We start from the raw sequence: 17,143 nt of genomic DNA, 5'->3' as shown, positions 1-17,143 counted from the left end.
CCTCCTTCCCCTGCTTGGGAATTAGGTGATGGGGACATGCTTTGAAGATTACGGCACTGACGAACCGGGAAGGGACCTGCTCTGCCGAAGTCGTCTTCATGCAGCGCCTTTTCTGATTTCCTTATATTTCAGCACTTCATTGAACTACTTGTTGGCCTGTTTGCTATTTCTGTTCCCAATTCCCCGAATTAGGTGATGGCGATTCACTTGGAAGTGGCTGTACTGAATTTACACCAACTGACTGGTACAAGATCGAAGGCTCATCTTCGGATATGCTGCTATGGATATTACGGCCCTGGATGAGGACCCACTCCACTGAAGTCATCTTCTTGCAGCACTTCATTCAATTGACTCTTATATTATCTCATCTATTATTGCATAGCATCATTGTATGTGTCAAATGTTGCCCAGTTGGCATCCATTGCAGCCTGGTCATCCTGGAAGGGGGATTCCCCCATCTGTGGTCCCTTCTCAAGGTTTCTCACTTTTCCCCTAATGAGGTTTTTTGAGTTTTTCCTTGCCCTCCTGTGGGTTAAGATCGGGGATGCCGATTGTGGCTATGTAAAGCCCTTTGAGACTGTCTGTGATTAAGGGCTATACAAATAAAATTGACTTGACTTGACTTGAATTTTAGAAGCAAGTATTTTACTTTCAGTAGCAAAACATTTAGTTTAAAATAAAGCTAATTTGGCATAAAAATACAGATTTTGATGTTACTGTTCGAGATCAATGCAGTCCTGTGATTGGCTGGTGGCCAGTCTCGGGTGTGTCCCGCCGCTTGCAAAATGTCAGCTGGGACAGGCTTCAGTTCAACTGCAATGCTTAGGACAGGGAGCTTCAGTTCCTGGAGTCATATCCTGGCTGTTTTATATCTCTCCTTATTCCAAACATACCTGATTCAAATAATTAAGGATCGTTTCAGGCTTCTACAGAGCTTGTTGATCTGCTGCTCGTTCTCCTGGAACCTGAGTTTTCTACCGCCGGCTTAAGAGGACAAGTATTATTTAAAAAAAAATGGATGGATGGTTCATTGCATCTCTTTCAGGATGCCCATGCTCCAGAGCAGAGGCTGGTCTGTGCTGACTGTTACACACTTCCTGGGTTGTCCGGGGGAAACCGACTCGTACGTATTGGATGTGCTCACCAGCTTCCCAAATTGCAGAACCTGGTTATCTGGATGGCAGACACAGGAACAAGTTTAGCATCTTCAAGTCTGACTAACATGTTAAAAAATGATAGATGGTTGGAATGCAGTACAACATAATATATAAGTAATAAATACATGAATGATTAGTTAATAAATTAGACATACCGTATAAACCTCAACATATAGCCTCCAGTTTCTAATAGAGGCCTTATAGACACCTTGCATGTTCGTCGGAAAGTGACAGCTGTCCAACAGCGCCCTCCAGTGGCCAAAGTAGAAATCTATATAGTTAACCTGAGGACAACGAAGGACCAGTTCCCTCTTCTTTATGGTTCCATTTTCTAAATTTAAAATATTTTTATCAGAAATAACAGGGACTGAGCTTCAACACGCCAGCATTTTATGAAATTTGACTTTGCATGTCACAATTCCATTTAGTATTACATTTGTTCACACATCATTTGCCGCGAGCAAGTTGAGCAGAAAAGCGCCCTGAGAGTGGATGTGTTGGACTGTGTCTAATAGAACAAGGGCAAAGCTCGGGGAGGCAGACGTAAGACAATCACTTTCATTTACTTTTCATCACGGGGGACTGCTCTTGCATGTTCTCGCAGTCTGAGGAAAAATTAGATGTCAAATAAATAATGTAGAAGCAATTTTTGACCCGACAGTTCAGCTATTAAGTCAAATTAAACGTTGGGATCAGAAGGTGTTTAGGTTTAGTGGTCCAGATGATTCAGTGAAGTTGAGTTGTATCGGTGGCGGGTCAAGCATTTGGCACCCGAGAGCCTTCAGGGGGGGCATACCCGACTTAATCATCAGTATCACGTCGCAATTATAAAGCCATCAATAGTACAGTATACAAAAATGCAATGTATCGATTTTCGGGAAAAGTCCACCTTCCAAATGGATTTTCAAGTCAATTTCTTCCCCTTTACCCATTTTTGGGCACAAAAACAAATGTATTCACGTGTACAGAACTACAGATTGATACAGACATGTTTTGCTCACTGGCCGTGAGAGGCAATTTTGAAATCTAATAAGTTAGGGAAACTGTCAATGATATATTACATCAATAAAGAAATCAATCCATCACAATTGTCGGCTCAGCTCGCTATGCGAGGATCTATATACTATAATCCTTTGTTGGCTGTGATATGAAGAGGAAAAAAAAACAAATCAAATCAGGCCTGATGACCTGTATGCATGTAGACTGTTACTTCTAATAAACTATGATTGAAGATCAAGAGTCGTTGAATCATCGTTCAAAATAGGACACAAAATCAAACGTATGCCATTTGAATGCAAGAAAGTGTTTTCTGATCAACTGGACAGTTTGGTACTTAGGCTGGGGCGATATTTGTCCTTTCACAAAGCCCAAGATGAACTTTACTTTAATTATACTTGACTCAAAGGAGTAGTTGTGCGATAGTGACTATTTTGGTATCGCTCCGATACGCAGTAAACAGGGCCAGTATCGCCGAGATTGATAATTTACTTTTTTTTTCTTTTTTCTTACAATTTAAAAAGGATTTCTGAGATATGTTGTTGTCAAAATATCCCAATACTCAAGAATTATAGTACAACATCTTGACCCGTTTTTGGCCTCTGTGTCACGCATCTGGAAAGTATTCACAGCACTTTTTTCACATTTTGTAGACTTAAAACAGATCGGAACGGCCATGGTAATGGCCATCTCATCATTTTCATCACATGTTCAGTGCTCCTTTTGTTAATCAGGTGTGTGTTTTGGCTTGGAAACACCACTCTATGTTGAGCAAAGCCTATGTATAGACATCGGGGTCTTCTCAGTTTCAGATTACGCTGTGAAGAGATTTACGGGAAGCGAATCGACCACAAGCACGGTGAGTCGTTTCCAACGCCCACACACATTATGGTCTTATTAAAATCATTTGGAAAACTAAAGCATTTAGTTGACATTTTTTTCTAGTGCATGTTTTGAAAGCAGCTAGTTCCACTCAAAAGTTTGGAATCACTTCAAATTCAAATGCACTCAAATACATTAGGAGAAGAAATTGGAGCTATGAACTCTTGAAAATGCACAGCTGTGAAGTGAAAGTCATTCCAGGTTATTAAGCGAGAAAAACACCAAAATGTGCAAAGCTGTTCTATGGCAAAAGGTGCCTATTTTGAAGAATCAAAATTATAAAATATTATGAATGTATTTCTACTTACCAAATAATTCCATCAATACTTTTTCACAATATCGATGACTTATTGTACGTCTAGTTTTCTGTTTTTTCCCCTCTACTACTCTTCCTTGGGCATTGCAAAAATTGCAAAGATAAACACGATCCCTTTTTAAAGAAATACATGTTTGTTATTTTTTTTAAATCTAAAATATATCAAAAGTTATTGAAATAGAAAGATTACTGCATCTGGTGATTGGATCGGTAGATCAAAAAACAAACAAACAAAAAAAAACAACAACCTCATATTGTTATTATGGGGTGTTGAATTTTGGATTGGAAATTGAATTTAATCCATTTTGGAAGAACATTCAAAATGTGATATTTTGCACTGGTATGTCTTTCCCGGTATACCGCTGGGCTAATAGCGAGTCATTACCATGACGACTGTGAGCCTGAGCCTGCTGAGCTTTGCAACCTGAGTGACTTTTACTGGCGGGACAATAACTCAAAATGTGCGTGGGGGCAAAATCAAGCACCGTAAACTGTGTATATGTGGCATGCGGACACGTCATCAAAATCAACCGTTTTCACACTTGATGGGTCAACAGGCATTCCAGAGACTCAACTATTTGTAAACCACCCACTAAAAAGCTAATTTTCCATATTTCTTCTTTTATTTATTTATTTTTTTTGCAGTTTTAGATGACTCGTTTTGAGAAAGTTATACAAACCAATCATTATGCAAGAGGACTTAAGCACATAAGCACAGCACTAATAATGAAAAAGCAAAGCTTGATAATAGCATGAATTCTCCCGTCAGGAATTGCATTAAAATACACAAGTTATTGATAATGAAAAAGTCACACTGGCGCGGGCTCCTTTAATGCAACGGAAAAAAGAACACGAAAGAATAAAAAGTCAGCAAACAACGAAGACAATCGTTTGTCCACAGGCGTCTGCACACCCATCAAACGGGCGTAAAAACAGCTTCTTCTTGCTTCAAAGGCGGCAAAACAAGCATTGTACTGGAGTAGATTGACACAAAACACAAAGGGGGGGGGGGGAGCTGCTCGGGGAGTTGCTTAATAATTGAGTGAGCAGGGAGCCTGCACCATGAAGTATAGGAGGAGAAATATTAAACTGCTGTTGTGAAGGGATTCATTTCCAGGGAAATAGTCCCACCCTTGCATTGGGCAAGGATTTAAGTTACAGTCACAATATTCTGAATGAACACCAGGGGCAGCATTGTTCCAACAAAAGGATGACAGATAGATCCTTCCTGTTCTCTAAAAGCTTTTCAAGTCACACACACACATCTACACGCATGCACTTTTCAGAAACTTTAGCGCAAAAGTCTTTGCTGAGAGACCGTGGCTTTTAAATAGCTTCATTAGTAATCCCCCCATTAATGCTGATACAGATCAATAGCCGCCCCCGCTGCACAGGGCACTGAAAATAAGCGTCACACCCTCCAGTGATAACAATGGGGATGTTTGCCGCCTGTAATTGCATTTCCAGCGTGCCACAGCTGAAAGGGCCCGCCAGCTGTACATTTGGGGGAGTGGGGTGGGGTGGGGGGGGTGTATTTACACAGCAAATTACCCAGAAGAGAGGAGGACACTCAAAATGTAGTGAAAATGTAGACAAGGGAATTTGGGGTTTTGTTGATTATGTTCTATATTCTCAGAAGGAGTTACGACTCTACAGTATAATCAAACATGGCTTTTATTGATTTATTTATAATTTTTGGGTAGAATGGAAATTTTCAAATCACAAATGCTGCAATTTTGGTGGAGAGAAAAAACGGTTTCATTTTGGTTTGTTGATAAGTTTATTCTTTTATGGCAAGAAAGCCTGCTTAACATAAGAATCACGCACGGACTTGCCACTGAATTGGAACATTTAAGAATAAGGTTCGTTTTTATTCAAAATAAAAAATTTTGATTTAATAATTATTTTTACCCCAAAACTATAATGAGTCTTTTATGTATTTAAATGAGCTGTGTGTTTTTACAAAAAATAAATAATCAAAAGAGACTTTTGAGACTTCACTTAACATAAAGTTGTATTGTATTGTAGAAATACATTTTTAAACTAAATCTGAAACAATGGCAGTCTTTTTTTTTACTTGATATATTTAACTATTAATGTTGTAATGGCAAAACTCAACATTTCTAATGCACATTGTTTATAAATAATCATAATTTGCACTCACACAATCTTGTGTGATTTTCTCTTTAAGCTTGAACGTGTACTGCGCCGTGATCCATTTTTTTTTTTGGTATTGGGACAAAAGATTATTAAAGATACATAACCTCTGTAGACAACACAGAGTATGCAATAAACCTCAAAGATAATAAACCTGACGCAAACTCAAAATAGTGAATATATTTACAGTTTGAAAACATAAATCTCTCCGCCATTTTCTTCCTTGCTGTTTCTTCTTACGTGAGTAGTACATGCGCAGAAAATGATGATGTCACTCCTTCTGATAGTAACAAGAGTTTAACTTACTTTGGAAGGGAAAATCCCTTGAAAGTTTGCAAAAAAAAAAAAGGATCGCCTGGCAGAAAACGAGCAGATTTGAGGATTTATCTCACAAACTACAACATTTTGAGAATCTGGTTTTCAGGCGGCACAGAAACGATCCCTGAAAGAAGAAGAAGGAGGCTGGTTCGTTTCAACCGCGGCAAACCTTCTTGAAATAACGTGATATTTCCTTTAAGAAAAGAAATATTCATCCCTCGGAACTCTTAAACGAATAAACGGTAAGCTCACATTTGTATGCAGTTTTCAGACAGTGGGGAAGCAAATGTTTATGGAAATGCACCGCTTCACATTATGCAAAACAAGTCATATTGAATGAGGACAGCGGCAAATCGGGTTTGTTTCCTTCTTTTCCGAGCAGCAAGCTTCGGTTAGTTTGGCTGGTGCCTCCATACTCTAAAATATTGTAAATGTTGTCCCACAGCTACTGCTATAGCGCTGTGTCAATTTATAGACGTGGTTTCAGAATAATTATTTCCAGCTTCTTGACATATGCACACTCAGCTCACCATGGACAGTGCTGCCTTTTGTGCGAACATTGAATGACTTTTTTTTATTTGTTATTTTTTAAATGTCCGTCCGCCCTTGTAAACAAACAGATTTTTTGCTCCCGTAAGAGTTTAGCCTTAAACATGCACTAGAATCAGCGCAATTATTTTCTTTATTTTGCTGGATATGCACACCTTCAAACTCATACTTTGCAGCAGCACCTCCGACTTTTATTACAGCAATACATCTTTTTGGTTAAGAGCAGAGCTGGGCAGCTCGTCCCGGGGCGGAAAGGGTTCGATGAACAAAGCCTGGATTTTTATTTTCAGTTCGGCCCTTGAATCGGCCCTCATGCATGTGATGAGCCTACTTGCAAAATGGTCAAACGACAAAAATTCCTTCTATTTTTTTTTTTTTTTTTAAATGCTTCAAATGTTTCAGATTGTGAGGTTAACTCCTGTGCGCAACCCTGTTTGATCGTCATTTGGGTCTGGACTCTGACTCGACGGTTTCAAAATCCTTCATTGTCTTCCGGTGAAATCCCTTTATAGATATATAACCTTAAAATGAAACATGTCTAAACTGAGGATGCACATCTTTTTTTTTTAACTGCAATAGGTTACTCATACCCAATTGTGACATCACAGATGCAACTGACTGCGAGATCTATATCAAGAAAGCCATCATCGGTGTGGCGCTAAAACACCCTCCCTTTATGTGCTCTTATTTATTGACCATGACATATGCCGATGCTCACGCTTGCACTGTCAGCACCATCTGCTTCGCCAGGATATCCACTTCTATTAAATGTTTATGACGCTGCCACTGGATTTGTCTAATAGCGCCGACTGGATAAATAGTTTTGAGAGTTAAGTTGACCTTCGAAACTGGAAAACGTTGTCTCTCTGGTATCAGTCAGTCAAGTACAGCTGTAAATGATGTGTTGTGTAGATAGAGGATTGGCGGAGGGGACGGGGCTGGGGGGGGTGATTGTGGGGAGTAAGACAGCGTCCTTCTGTTGGACTCAATGGAGGGGTTCCGACGTGGACAACTGCACAAGAAGTAGGACAAGGTCACAGATTATAGGCACTCCGGTAGAAAATGTGCGCATGTAGATATACATGAATGCATTACTGTAACTACAAGCTTCAAAATTATCCCCCCCGCCCCCCTCCTCTTGTTAAACCTTGTGATTACAAACAAATGAAAGGGAGGGCGGCAGTGGAGGCTAGCATCGTGTTGAGTAGGGAGGTGGACAAAAACAAGACAGAAAAAGGTTCAAAACAAAAAAGTCCAAGAACAGAAAGGTCAAGGTCTGGGTTTGCATATTAAAAAAAATAAATAAATAAAAAAATGAGCGCAAAATACAATAATACAACTTCTGGCTGGGCTACTGGTTAAAACCTCACTGAACCAAGCAGGATGGAAAACATCGATTTGTTTGCTAAAACAGATAAAACACACATTTTCCGAAATACAGCTGAATACTGAACACAATGCCTCAGCTGGAGTGCCTCATCTCAGACGCAATGCAACACTTTAAGACGGCGGCGTATAGCGGTGAAAAGAAAAAAAAAAAAGTCAGATTTATTGCTCCAGAGCTATACACACAAGAAGGGTGTGCACGTGGATGTGTGTGTTTTAAGTACACGCCAGAGCAAAAATCTCCTCATAATACTTTCCCTGCTGCTTTAATAGTTCCAAGTATTTAATACATTATTTATTTATTTCTATTTTTCAAATGCAATCTCAGGAAAACGTTCATTAAATGTTGAAATCAATTAAGTTTGCTTCCAAATGTGAACGCTTCGTTTGCTCTTCGACTCCGAGTTGTCAAATAGCTCCTCTCCGGTTACTAGGGTTGGAACTGAACCACACAAAAAAAACAAAAAAAAACTGGATCGTGTCATGCAGTTCTCATTAAAGTAGTCTCAGCTGTACACCGGCGTGTTTACGTTTCATAAACAACCCACTTGCAATTAACAACAAGGCTTAGCTTTCTAATCTTCCCCAGAAGTTTACTTTTAATTATGACTGCTCAAATGCGTTACCTCACCAGGAGACGATGCTGTCAAAGTCCACCTGTGTTCACACCAGCCTTTTATTAAAGTGAAGACTTGATAGCGTGTGCAGGATTGCATGTCGGTCGTTATGAGAATATTAAGTACACACCCAGATTTCTTGATTTTGATTTATTTTTTATTATAATTATTTTCATATATTTTTACAGGGGGAATTTGAGTAAGTAGATTTCTCTCTACATATATATTCACATTTTGGGGGTTTATCATCAGACCACCTGTTAAAAGCAAAGTAAATTCAGACTTGAACTGGAGAGAAATTACAGAAATCGAAGCACCGTATTTTCCGGACGACAAGTCGCAATGGAGTATAAGGGACATTTTTTGCGGGTAATTAATTTGACAAAATACTGGAACAAAAAAACAGATTTCATCTTGGATGGCAAGTTATGACATTGATTAAAAGGGTTATTTAGCTCCACAAAAAAAATAAACGTGAACAGAAAAGGTGTTCAGTGTTCTCCCGCAAAGTCCTTTATATTCATCACCTTGGCAACTCTCTGAGCATGGAGTCGTACCGGAAGCCTCAAAAGAAGCCACTGGCATATTTGATTCTGAGCAAAGTCAATGGTAATATCCTTAGAAGATGAAATAGATTATTATGTAAAAAAACCCAAAACAAACAAAGATACTTTATGTAACCAATTGGAGTATTTTTTTTTTCTATGATACGGGATAGCTCTTTAATTCAATACACCCATCATGAGAATAATAGACGGCAGCTGGTGAGAATCAAAACAGCAAATGTGGAAAAAACAACCACCTTGAGGCACCTGATGGCCGTTTCAACTGCAGCCACCGCAGTTTTGACGGAGCTCCTCATTGTGTTCTGACACCACCGCAACATTTTTGCAAGTTCATTTGGATTGCGTAATTATACTTTTTTTTGTCAGTCTCAAAAATCGCTATTAAGGATGACTGCATTCAAGAGCAGTTAGTCGTCACCACCGGCGCCATCCAGGCAATTAAAGTTAATCGTGGATATGCTAAAGCACATGTACTATTGGAAAAAATGAAATAGCATTCCCACTATAAGGAGGTGCTGATGCTCAGAGAATAATTCATTCATATAAATGAACTACACCAAGATTGCATTATTGGTTGGAATACAACATGACAAAAACATAATTTACAGTCAGCATTGCAGTCTGCATTTGTTGAAAAAAAAATCACTAAAAATGTTCAAAGCACTATTTCGCACAAGACAATTACTCAGTGTCTCCGAGGCTGGAGTCACACATTTTAAGCAATAAAAGATAAACATCCCCGTCCATCCTACTAATCATTTTAATGGTAGCCAGAAGGAATCTCTCTGAGAAACGGCTTTTGCCATTACTAATGTAACATATGGGGGAAAAAAATAGCAAATAAATAATAAGCTTGGCTTTCTCTCATATTAAGACTTTATGGATCCCAAAAATGTGATCATGAGTGTTATAACACCAGTTTCTCAAATAGATATACAGTAACAGTGTGTTATGACATCAGTTGTTCATGGCGTCACGCCTACGGTTGTGAGTGCATTTCTAACTGTTTGACAGGACAGTGACTGTAAAGCACATTAAAGGTTCATTGAGGGTCAATCGGAGACTCAATGGCATCCAATGTCATATTCACATAATAGTGGATGATTGCATCGCCGCTTAGTTGCGGGGTACATAAAGGGCAACGGAATTCACAATGAGAAAGAAAATGAGGCAGGGAAAGGCTTATTTTGCAAATAAATTGGCAGGGGTCTAAAAGCGTTACTGTAGGCACGGCCAATTAAACAAGCTGAGAGAGGCCTGGAGTATTTCGTGTGGGTTCATGGCCATGGTCTCGACTAATCAAGAGTGCAGAAAACTCAGCCAGCGTTTGCATAATCATTGGCGTTAGCAGTCGAGTTTGAGCTACAAAATAATTGAATTAAGTCAGTGTCTAGTAAGAAGTTGAATTTCCATTCATTGTGGGATAGGATATAACACGTGTTTACCCTTTGCAACACAAAGGACATTGCCTTAATATGATGATATTGTTGTACAGCTGTGAGAAAAATCATATAGTCTTTTTTTTTCAAATAGGTTCTTACAGCATACTTAAAAGCGTGATGCCCTCGCATGTTGGAAAGGAGAGCCCCAGTCACTGACGCACTTCTCAGTCATTTTTTGCATGTTGAGGAACACTATAAAACACTGATCACGCTTACAAAGAAGCTCCTGTCGCCACAGCTTTCATCCAGCCACTCATACGCCATGACTGTAACTTGTTGACGAAATGATATAATTGATAAATTCAGTTTTTTCCGTGAGGATATTTTTTTTTTTATTGTTTGATTCTTAGCGGCTTGAAAAGTGTGTTCTGGCTGACACACACCGTTTACACTGATTATATTTTGAGTTCTCTGGTCTGCACTTTATATCGATTTTCTTTTGAATCCAACATATTCCATGATTCATAATCAGAATTACTGAATTTGCGCAATTCCTTTCCATTGCCGCGAATTAAAAGGTAAGGGGGAAGAAGAATTGAAACATTCGGACAATGTTTGAATCACTGCAAAATTGATTACACTGTGAGTAATTTCCACAGGTGGGCATTCCATCGGTCCGTCACCGATGGACACCTGTTTTGCTGACAATTGACTTAAAAAAAAAAAAACAACAAAAAAAAAAAAACAAAAAAACCCAGAGACATTTACGTACTGATTGGCTAAGGAGGTGCCGCCAGATGACATCACTTCACTTTGCTATGACAACACAAATCTATTATGATGTATGTATATTTATTTTTTTATTTGTATACAAAACTATGGTTGTGGTTTTCTGTCAAATCCTGGTGAAATTATTTATATTCAAGACAGTATTGTGTGTTGACTATATATGGAAACGCTTTGCACTTCCTGTACAGTAGGTGGCAGTATGTGCCAAAAAGCTGCAATCCGCCCATTGACTAAGAAGAAGAATTTATAAACAAAAGTTGGAGTGCACTAGTTGGGTTAGATTTTATTTACCCCTGGCCACAATGAGGAGTTATAAAAAAACTGCCAGTTCAATAGAGTGGCAAATAAGTGTTTGTGAAACAGACCGCCAGATGGGCCAACAAACTATAATAATAATAATAATAATAATGATCATAATAATAATAATATAATAAAATAATATAATAATAATAATTTTCATAATAATAATAATAATAATAATATTAACTACCTGGCTGACGGACTGCCCAACAGACGATTATAGGTTGGTTCAGATTATAAAAAATGATGGCCCGGCAAATTGTAGTCAAATGTTGACCTCTGGTCCTTTCCACTCAGTCAATTTACCCACAAGGACTTCACTGCATTTCATTTTAAACCTCTGCGTTTGCCTCTTTCATTGTTACCTTTGCCACACCGCAGTCTCTTCATTATTTAGTAGTACATTTCCCCCTTAGTATCATTACTGCAGCGGAGTCCTTTTATTAGACAGCGGTCTCGACAAAAATCCCTTTGAGCCATGGTCATCTAAAGGCTCTTTAAATGCTCTGCTCTTCCTCTCTCCTCACTCGCACATCAGGTTTGATTCGGCAAGCCAGATATACAATATTACTCTATTAGGGAGCCAGGCCTTAAAGGTTCAGCCTTCATTTGAACTGAACATGACTTTCACAAAAAAACATCTCGCATTTGTCACATTCCACCACTGAGATGCATCACGAGTGTAGACATTACATGATGAGTCTTTGTAACTCTGTCTGGTTTCCAAACTGCATTTTGTGAGGAAAAACACTGAGGGGACATGGCGTGAAATGGAATGAGACAGGATTTTTGTTCCAAAAATAGATACACGCAGTGAATGATTTTGATTGCTGTACCCAGGTGTGAGATGCACACGGAGAGGATTTATCCTAAGATGTTGGGCAACAAAAAGCAGATAAATACATTGTTGCCGATACTCCTATGATCTTGAAATTTTTGGAGTGAGTCAAGATATTTAGCAACATTAAATATTTCTCACCTTCGTAGTAAAAGCTAACATATGTGTTCTCTGTGGTGGAGCAGTGTGTGAGAGAGAAATTTGAAGACAAAATCCGACAACCAGCCAGCAACTTTTGAAGGCTGCCACAGAAAGTAATTAAAACCGTTAACTGAGTATTTTTTTTCTTAATGCTTTAAATGATTATTTAGCTCCATTTTTTTTAAAACAGAAAACCAGCCAGTGAAATGTAATCACTCCTGCAGCGCCTCCTCTGTCTTGAGACCAAACCGTCACAGACCTTATGTCGGCCGTCTGTCAGTAGACTCAAGGTATAAAAGTTGTTCTCGAGAGGAAGGAGAGAAGAAGCGCCAGATGCGCCCTTCACATAGGCAGAGGCCAAAGTTTTATTGCCTCTCATTGCAAATTCTATCTTGTGTGCTCATTTAGTAGATCACAGAAGAACATGATGTCTTTCTGATTGGCTGCTGCGGCTGAAGGTTGAATGTAAACAAACAACTACCATTCGGTTGTTGGTGCGTAATCACACATACAACACGATACTAAATAAAATTTGAAGACTAACAGAAATATCTTAAAGCAAACTCTAAAGTGTCCTGTGAGCTAGTGAAGAGAAAGCAAGATTGGGGTCATGCGCTCCCTCTTCCGAGCTCCAGTTAAAAGACAAGCAGCAGCATTTTGCACCAGTTGGAGGCACTTGAGGGAGGACTGGCTGACTCCAAAGTAAAGTGCATTACAGTTACCTAGCATAGCTGTAACCAAGGTATGGATTACGGTTTTTAAGTTCTGCTGGGAAAGAAAAGGGCTCACCTTCTACAGCTGCCTAAGATGAAAGAAGCTGGATCGGACAAACAATCTAATTTAAAATCACTGTCCAATTCAAAATACAAACACGTTTCCCTTAATAATCAATGGAAATGAGAGTTAAAATCTCCTATTTCATTAGTCCTCTCTCTCACTTTACTTCACTTTAGATCCAAATCTCATCCCTCTCTTTATTTCTGTACTATAGGTGAAGCCTCGTAAGATGGGGAAAAAATGTTTGACAGTAAACAGCAAAATATAAAAATAGCAAATTGCGCAGAGAGGAGAAAATAAACAAAAAGTTATAATATGTGAGTTTGATATATTGCGATATGCCGAAAATAAACTTAAAATATAATAATAAAAACCAGAAATTTAAATGTAATCCACAAACAACATATTTATCTAAAAAGCAAAACTACAGAAGACAAACTGAAGAGGACTTTTGACGAAAATCAGAGCTGACGTTTTGCATCCTCCAACTGCAAGTCAAACTAAGTTCCATCATCGTTCTATGTCTGATGTAACTCCGCAACGATGTAAATTATTAAAGTAATACATCAAAATGTGAACACATGATAAAATCACTCCGGGCTAAGAGTATTTTAGCTCCTCATGCACTTTACCCTGGGGTGGCAACAACTCAAAAAAGGGAATCTCACCCACTGAAAACTCATCTCAAATTGAAACTTTGACTCAAAACATCATGATCTAATGCTGAACTTTATATTCTTAAAGGAAGCGTTTTAATGAGCCCTTGATGTAAGTGGAAATAACGTCTCCATGGGCCCAGCAAGGCTGTGATGAGAAACCCAAAACTCCTCATGTATTTTTAATCAGTCGGGCTTTGAACCAATGTTTGAGGGATATCTTCAGTGGTTTGCACGATAATCAATAAATTGATAGTTTACAATGCCGTCAATTATGAGGATGTGATTGGTTGCATCTTGGAAAATTCAAGACTTTTTAATGCCATTAAAAAAAAAAATAAGATCATGTTGTCCATAAATGACGTGAGCCTGCTCTTTTAGCGCCCAGACTGGTTTTGCTATCGTGATTGAGTGATGTGACCACAGTCAGTAAATTATTATTATTTTCTCAAATTTTATTTTGAGATTTGAGACTATTTACAATAATAACAACCTACTTATCATGTGTAAACATTTAAGACTTTAGAAAGGTTACGGCAAATTAAGGTATCATTTTTTGGGATTCATGGATTAAATATTTTTTAATAGTTTTTAAGTCCGCAGGCACTCTGTGGATTGAGTACAAATGAAGAAGCTCACTTGTAGCAAATGTGTTGTTGAGTCACTCTCAATGAGTGTGCTCTTTAAAGAAGTACAGCATGAGTAAATCCACGTTATCACAACACCGAAAGGCAACATTATTAAGATCAATAGCTCACTGATGTTCAAGCAGAAGTATGTCTTATTATTTTATGTTTGTGTTATTACATTGTATAACGGTGTATTTAAATGTATTTTAAGAGATGGTTATGTTTTCTTGCAGTCAATTCGGGACAGCAATTAACTTCAATAGTCAAAGTCACTGCAAATGTCCAAGTTCCATTTTATCATATTCTTGAAATTCCTCTTCGTCCCAGAGAGATATTTTTCGGTATGTGTCTTGCTATCACTGGCAGATCAAGTTTAAATATGTTGGACACAAATGAACGAAACAACACCCATGAACAAGAATAGAAGAACACACCAGTGATAGACCAGTCAAACATCGGGCCGATTATCCGGGAGAGGTCCCACGAGCAGAGGAAGGAAAGGAAACAGACTCTGCTGAAATTTTACTAAATATCAGTCTAGTAGAACTCACAAATAATAGAAAACTATTTGCTGTCGTAAAATTTAACAAGATGTTTGTTTTCATTGAACTATAAGACATGCAGCAGAGCCTGGGAGCTCTGAGCAGTTTTAGACTTTTAAAACTAAGTTGTCTATTTTCTAGTTGTTTACTAAATATGTGCTTAAAAGCATTTAAACTAAGTCAAGTTTTGGAGTTTTTAATTATTCATTATTTTGACACCATTTGACCCTTTTTTACAACAAAATTCGGATTAAAAAATCAGTTATCGGCCCACATGACTACTAATAATCGGTATCGGCCCTGAAGAAAGCATATTGGTCTATCACTAGAACACACAATTTAAACAGGGGTAACTGCAAAAATGTTCAGGGATACCCACAAAATATTTGCTGAAGTGTTTGGATTCGTGAAATACGCACACAGTCTAAATGGATGCCCACCAAGAAGCAGACACACAATCCCCCCTGACAGACGGTCCAGGTTCCCCTCGGGCGGGAGTAAGTTTCGTTGGTGCCAACTCATTAAGAACCCAGCTGGTTATGAGGAGGCGAGGTTTGGTGATAAGACCATAGGGCTCCTCAGATGAACATCTGATTGCATTTTCAGTATTCGAGAATATGTGGCCTGATAAGAGCATTTTTTTTATAGGCACCCATTTTTCACTTGTTTGAAATATACAAAACAAAACAAAACCCTTAAAAAACTATTTTGGTATGCATGCAGATAGAGCAATCCAATTTACTGTTTGTAGACTTTTTTTTTCCACAACAGATTGCTTGACAGCAGATAGGAAGGAACCTAAACGAGCTATAACTGACGGGCAGCCAACAACTGGGACACAAGCACCCAGCCCATGGCAGGGATGGAATCTAATCTTGTTACTTTTTTCTTTTACTGTATATTAGCCCGCAGTTATGAACTGAGTTTATGGATTTAGCCTGCCCAAGCAAAATGTGTATTATTCCTGATGAAATAAAGGAGACATAATGTTGACTGATAATCCTGAAAGTTGAACAGAACTTTAACAGACTCATTAACTCTTAAGAAATGGAAGGGGTCGCATTGAGCAATTTCGCCCACTAGATGTCACTAAAACCAACAACTTAAAGTTGCACAGGACATCATGGAGCAGGGGTCACAAACTTTTTTGAAAGTGAGAACTGCTACTTGGGGACTAATTTAAGCGAATGGCTACTAGTTTTAGACGATGTTAATAATGAATGGTATATATGTGCAGACGCTGACTATGTTCATGATTTCACACAGCAATTATCAAGAGTAAATGGCAATATGTAACACTTAACATCTATAAATCCCTGCAGAAAATATGATCACTTTCAGATGATCACGTCACTGGCGAGCTATTTTTAGAACAGGTCCGCAGGCTATTCATGTGGTCCTTGGGGATTACCACCACTATCAAGGAGGGCCACATAATAAAACAGTAAAGATCATATTGCAATAATAGTCTGCGTTTAATATTACATATTTTATAATGGTATGAGCACTTGATTATTAACTTTCCTTCTCGTTTTTTTTTTATAACTTTTATGTCGTCAATGTTTGCATTGTGTCTAACATAGAGAACTAGCTTGTTGTATGAGAAAAACATTTAAGTGTTTTTTTTTTTTTCCCCAAATAAAAATACACAATAAAAGTATGGGTGGCCTATATGACCCTAAAATAAGTCATAGTGACTTTGGTCTCAACAATCAAACAAACTTCTCAGCAGGATAAGAAAGCCGTTAAAGGGAACACATTTTTTTTTTTAAAACATAAAAAAAATGTAACATCCCCTGACCCCCAGAAACTCCAGTCCATCAATTAAATTCATATATTGCCCAGCCCTATACGGAGTTGATCAACAGGAATTTTGGACTCACTTAGGTTCCATTTGAGTCCTGTTGTGGTTGTTTGGCAGGGTCCCCCGACTGGAATAAGGCTACACCAATCCCCCTCCAGGCCCGTATTCACCCTGAGTTTGTGGTTACCCTGCAAAGAGAATAAAAAACACTGTAGTTATGTATTCATGTATGTGTGTGTGCGTGTGTGTGTGCGCGTGTGTGTTTATTAATACATGAGCCAGATACAGCAGATACGGGAAACAATGACGTACTGTATGAGGTATTAAAAATTTAGAACTTA

At 38.4% G+C, this 17,143-nt stretch overlaps 1 protein-coding gene across 5 annotated transcripts in view; it reads right to left on the bottom strand.

Annotated features, from left to right (window-relative positions):
• Nucleotides 1-166: 166 nt before the first annotated feature.
• tpk1 (thiamin pyrophosphokinase 1) overlaps nt 167-17,143 on the bottom strand; it is a 49,668-nt gene continuing 32,691 nt past the window's right edge. For all 5 annotated transcript variants that reach the window (XM_088283261.1, XM_088283263.1, XM_088283260.1 and 2 more), the window contains 2 exons: nt 16,882-16,990; nt 167-1,173 (listed from right to left, as the gene is read on the bottom strand). In XM_088283261.1, the coding sequence (XP_088139387.1) occupies nt 1,028-1,173; nt 16,882-16,990 (255 nt within the window). In that variant the 3' untranslated portion in view covers nt 167-1,027. The remainder of the gene's footprint in view (nt 1,174-16,881; nt 16,991-17,143) is intronic.

The sequence above is a fragment of the Idiotropiscis lumnitzeri genome, chromosome 19, assembly GCF_059441095.1.
Source record: "Idiotropiscis lumnitzeri isolate Australia: NSW breed Sydney's pygmy pipehorse chromosome 19, RoL_Ilum_1.0, whole genome shotgun sequence".
In the NCBI taxonomy this organism is placed as follows: Eukaryota; Metazoa; Chordata; class Actinopteri; order Syngnathiformes; family Syngnathidae; genus Idiotropiscis; species Idiotropiscis lumnitzeri.
The sequence above is the reverse complement of the archived record's forward strand: the minus strand, read 5'-3'. Positions and strand labels throughout refer to the sequence as shown.